General features: G+C 44.7%; 1 protein-coding gene across 1 annotated transcript; it reads left to right on the forward strand.

Moving 5' to 3' along the window:
• Positions 1-511: 511 nt before the first annotated feature.
• Positions 512-2,044, forward strand: LOC117647883. Its single transcript, XM_034389855.1, has 5 exons — positions 512-613; positions 1,045-1,223; positions 1,310-1,488; positions 1,654-1,735; positions 1,822-2,044. The coding sequence occupies exons 2-5, from the start codon at positions 1,138-1,140 to the stop codon at positions 2,042-2,044; spliced, it is 570 nt and encodes a 189-aa protein (XP_034245746.1). The 5' UTR covers positions 512-613; positions 1,045-1,137.
• The last annotated feature ends 2,936 nt before the right edge of the window (positions 2,045-4,980 follow it).

The following is a 4,980-nucleotide window of genomic DNA, read 5'->3' on the forward strand; positions in this document are numbered from 1 at the left end:
AGCAGAAGCCATGGGTGTCAAGAACTGAAAATACGGCGTTTTTACCCCTTTTTTCTCAAATATGGCGTCTCTGTGACGCTTGGATGGTCCTGTGGCACTTTTCCCACCAGAATGCGTCTTTCTGCATTAGGTTTAGTCAGTTAGAACAATAAAATATTTTTTTCCCACTTTTCGATCTTTCATTACACTGCACGGTAAACCGTCGCTAGGCGTTTTGTAAGACGCCAAGCCCGGCTAGCGAATGTGCCGGCACTGTCACATTGTGTCAGGTCGAGTAGGCGGAATTTTGTATCACTTTTGCTAGGTCTACCACATTTTTAAGAAGAACCGCTTATCTTCACGGGACCTCGTAACTGCTGCCAGTGGGCGGCTGTAGGCGACTGTGGTAACTCCAGTAGGCGATTTCGCCTAGAGCGCCCCGCCGCGCCGTCACCCTCTGGCGGGACGCTCCCCAACTACGGATTCCTCCCCGCTCCAGCCTGCTCCAGCGTCTCTCTCCCTGAAGCGCGCGCGTCATGTATTCACGGTCTCATCGAAAAACTATTTGAAGTGAACAACTTACTGGCCATAGGTGGCCTACTTCGCAAGGCTTGAGAGCACAAAGGATGGGCAGGTAAGTGATAAACTCGTAGTATTCGTTTTATAAAAATAAAACCTTGAAAGGCGAAAAATCTTGTGAAATGTATAGAAGCGTACTTTGGCCTCGGTCCTGTTTCTTCCTATTTTGCTTAATATTACCCTTCAATTTGCCACAATCTGAATTTTTAATCCGAGAGCCTTTGCTTTGGTTTTAGAAAATGGTTTACCTTGATAAATAAGTTTGCAACTAACCTGAAAAGTAAACATTCTGAAAACAGGAAACTAACCTTTACTCTAGCCAGGATAATGTAGTTTGTCCTCAAATATGTTTTTAAATACATGAGCGGGCAGAAGGCTTCCTATCTTATCTTGTTAGCAATATGTTATTAACTTTACTCTCATTTATATAAATTGAGCTGACTTTTGTCTTTGATGTTTGATTGTAGTTTATTTTTCTTGTTCTAGGCTTTCGATGAACAGAAGTCATGAAACTTGGCCTTCGATAAGGATACTGAACACCAGTTTAATGTTATCACTTGCCGTAGCAGCTACCAAACAATGAAATTATTGTTTCATGGAATCAAATTGGCCCAGAGAACCTACAACTTTCCATCTTCTTATTTTGTGGGCTATATTAACAACATGTAAGTACAAGTTGCTCTCGTTGTATAAAAATTGAGCTGACTTTTGTCTTTGGTGTTTGACTGTAAATTTATTTTCCTTGTTCTAGGCTTCTGATGAAGAGAAGTCACGAAACTTGGCCTTCGATTAGGATACTGAACACCAGTTCATTGTTTTCTCTTGCCGCAGCGGCAATCAAACATAGAAATAATATTTTCTTGGATTCAAATTTGCCCAGACAACCTACAACAATCCATTTTCTTATTTTATGGGCTATTCAAGCAAAATGTAAGTACAAGTTTCTTTCATTTTATAAAAATTGTGCTGACTTTTGTCTTTTGTGTTTGAGTGTAATTTATTTTTCTTATTCTAGACTTCCGATCAAGAGAAGTCAGGAAACTTGGCCTTTGATAAGGATACTGAACACCAGTTTACTGTTTTCACTTGCCGCAGCAGCTACCAACTTTCATGGAATCAAATTGGCCCAGACAACCTACAACTTTCCATCTTATTTTGTGGTCTATTTTAGCAATATGTAAGTACAAGTTGCTCTCATTTTATATAAATTGAGCTGACTTCTGCTTTTGGTGTTCGATTGTAAATTTATTTTCCTTGTTCTAGGCTTCCGATGAAGAGGAGTCATTTAAAAATAGAGGGACAAAATTTAAGTGTTAAAATTATTTGGATGTCAATAAACCTAATTTTTTTAATTTCCTGTTTACTTCCTCTTTTGTATCCTGAGCCAATGTACCAACTCAGCCAGCCTGGTCACGTGAACAGGACTGCCCACCCGGCTTGCCGGGGGACGGCCCGCCCGACTGCACATCATTGCCTGCCCGACTAGGCGAAATGTGGTAGAGGCTGCTGGCAGAAACGCCAGCTCCGACCAGCGCGCGGGAGGACGGCCGGGCGGTATGAAAAATTCAGACTGGCGACTAGGCGGTTTTCCAACCGCCTAGTCGAGTTGGACATCCACTAGGCGCCAATGTGCTACTGTGACTTACCAGTCATGTAACAATTATGGCTAGGCGAAACCGCCTAGCGACGGTTTACCGTGTGTGCGTCGGGAAACACACGATGTCACACGCGACATGCAGCATGTTCGTTTCTCCGGCACGGAATGTGCACTGTCAAAAACTCACCTTAAGCTCGGCTCTGAAGCGTTCTGCGTAAGGGAGTATGGGGCGACTTGTAACAGATTTCGGAATTCTCTATACAATATTAAGAACATTGAGCATATCGGTGTCAAACTTGTGCCAGTTGAGCAGTCTGGCCCTTCATCTAGACTGTGCAGCTGCATTGAATCAATCTGGAGTCCGTAATCTTTGAAATCTAAGACGTTTTCCAAACCCTTGCATGCTGTTACGAATCGCCCCAGCATGGGGTGATTTGTAACAGCTATGGGGCTTTTCATAACATCCTACACATTAAATGAAACATCGTCAGGAATGTTATCCCCTCCACCAGTTGTTCTTCGGGTGTCCTGTAGACGTCTAAAAATCTACATTACAAGCTGCCGTTGACCGCCTCAGCATTAACTGATAGGCTATGTCAATCCTAACCTCACTTTTTTCAATTTTAGAGGAGATCATAGAATAACTCGCTTTAAAATGCATTTCGAGCTGTGTTAATGTATTGGAATAAAACAGCAGATGATTCGAGAAATAATTCAAGCATTTAACAGCAAAAACTACTGAAATTCTTGTTTTATACGGGTCTGTTACGAATCACCCCAAATGCCTGTTACGCAAGAAATCCGTCCCTAACTATCACTGGACAAAGTAAAAGCAACTTATGCCACATGTTTACATTGTAAAGGGGTCACGCTTCAAGGCCCCAACGGTACTCCGATGGTGATTCATACCTGGGGAGCCTCAGACAGAAACTTCCTAGAACTCAAAATAAAAGATTTGCCTGTTTGCCTAAATTTCGGTGTACCCTATATTTCAGACGCCCTTCAAAACTATACCTGAGCACCGATCACATCCGCTTCGATTGTTCAAGGACCCTGTACTTGAAGCGAAAGAGGGGCCATACTCAGATTTTCCTCTGCTCCCTCCACTTACATTAATAAACGCATTTGTTACGCCTATGTGCCCTGCTAGCCCAATAATGGCGGAAATCCCCCTCCCGCTCATGTAAACCATGATGCACCTGCAGCAGCCCTTGTGCGACCCGGACGGGATTTGCACCACCGGATTATTTGTTTGGACGGTACTCCTGAAGTACCCTCCAAATCTGGTTACTCTAGCTCAACTCCTTCCTTGTACACAGACGCCAACAACGACAACAACACACAGACACCCGCTCACGGTGTGTGTGATGCGAGCGGGCCGAAGGCCCGGGCCTTTGACTGGTGGCCAAGTTGGGTCTGACGCGAGGGCCGAAGGCCCGAGGAAAGGCCGCCGGCAGGCCAAGCTGGGCCGGCCCCCTGTCGAACCGAGTTGCCGGCGCAGCGAAGCGGAGCTGGCAACTCGGTTCGACGGAAGGGCGGGCCCTAGCTTGTTTAACAGTGTAACGGGCTTCGCTATCGCTCAGCCAATGAAAGCAACGTGTATTATTCCCTGCAGTGCTTCATCGCTGCTGTAAGCTTCCCTTATTACTTGTTGGTCAATGCAGACGTAAAACTTATTTGCCAAAAATATATTTTGATCAGATTGATGGTTGATCTGAAAGCAATGGTAACTGTGTATAAAAATTCAGCACAACTGATTCCCATTAAAATTAGATCTTGTTTTTCTTACTAAGAGCAACGATTGTTGGTGAGCCTGTCGTCCCTGGTAGGGTAGAAGTTGAACTTCTGTTGGTGTAGTGGCTTCCTTGGTCTCTAGGACCGCGGGATCAGAAACCACGCCGTCAACCACGTGGCGGGGGTTGAGCTCCACACGTTTTACTAGAGTAAGCTTAGCTCCCCCTTTGATCCCCAGTAACAACGGAAGGGCGGGCCCTAGCTTGTTTAACAGTGTAACGGGCTTCGCTATCGCTCAGCCAATGAAAGCAACGTGTATTATTCCCTGCAGTGCTTCATCGCTGCTGTAAGCTTCCCTTATTACTTGTTGGTCAATGCAGACGTAAAACTTATTTGCCAAAAATATATTTTGATCAGATTGATGGTTGATCTGAAAGCAATGGTAACTGTGTATAAAAATTCAGCACAACTGATTCCCATTAAAATTAGATCTTGTTTTTCTTACTAAGAGCAACGATTGTTGGTGAGCCTGTCGTCCCTGGTAGGGTAGAAGTTGAACTTCTGTTGGTGTAGTGGCTTCCTTGGTCTCTAGGACCGCGGGATCAGAAACCACGCCGTCAACCACGTGGCGGGGGTTGAGCTCCACACGTTTTACTAGAGTAAGCTTAGCTCACCCTTTGATCCCCAGTAACAACGGAAGGGCGGGCCCTAGCTTGTTTAACAGTGTAACGGGCTTCGCTATCGCTCAGCCAATGAAAGCAACGTGTATTATTCCCTGCAGTGCTTCATCGCTGCTGTAAGCTTCCCTTATTACTTGTTGGTCAATGCAGACGTAAAACTTATTTGCCAAAAATATATTTTGATCAGATTGATGGTTGATCTGAAAGCAATGGTAACTGTGTATAAAAATTCAGCACAACTGATTCCCATTAAAATTAGATCTTGTTTTTCTTACTAAGAGCAACGATTGTTGGTGAGCCTGTCGTCCCTGGTAGGGTAGAAGTTGAACTTCTGTTGGTGTAGTGGCTTCCTTGGTCTCTAGGACCGCGGGATCAGAAACCACGCCGTCAACCACGTGGCGGGGGTTGAGC

This window comes from Thrips palmi, unplaced genomic scaffold (genome assembly GCF_012932325.1).
Source record: "Thrips palmi isolate BJ-2018 unplaced genomic scaffold, TpBJ-2018v1 HiC_scaffold_3, whole genome shotgun sequence".
NCBI lineage: Eukaryota > Metazoa > Arthropoda > Insecta > Thysanoptera > Thripidae > Thrips > Thrips palmi.

Coding starts and splice junctions, on each gene's coding strand:
- LOC117647883 (XM_034389855.1), top strand. CDS start 1,138: ATGAAATTATTGTTTCATGGAATCAAATTGGCCCAGAGAACCTACAAC. Junction 1,489..1,653: donor ATGGGCTATTCAAGCAAAAT/GTAAGTACAAGT, acceptor CACTTGCCGCAG/CAGCTACCAACTTTCATGGA. Junction 1,736..1,821: donor GTGGTCTATTTTAGCAATAT/GTAAGTACAAGT, acceptor TCCTTGTTCTAG/GCTTCCGATGAAGAGGAGTC.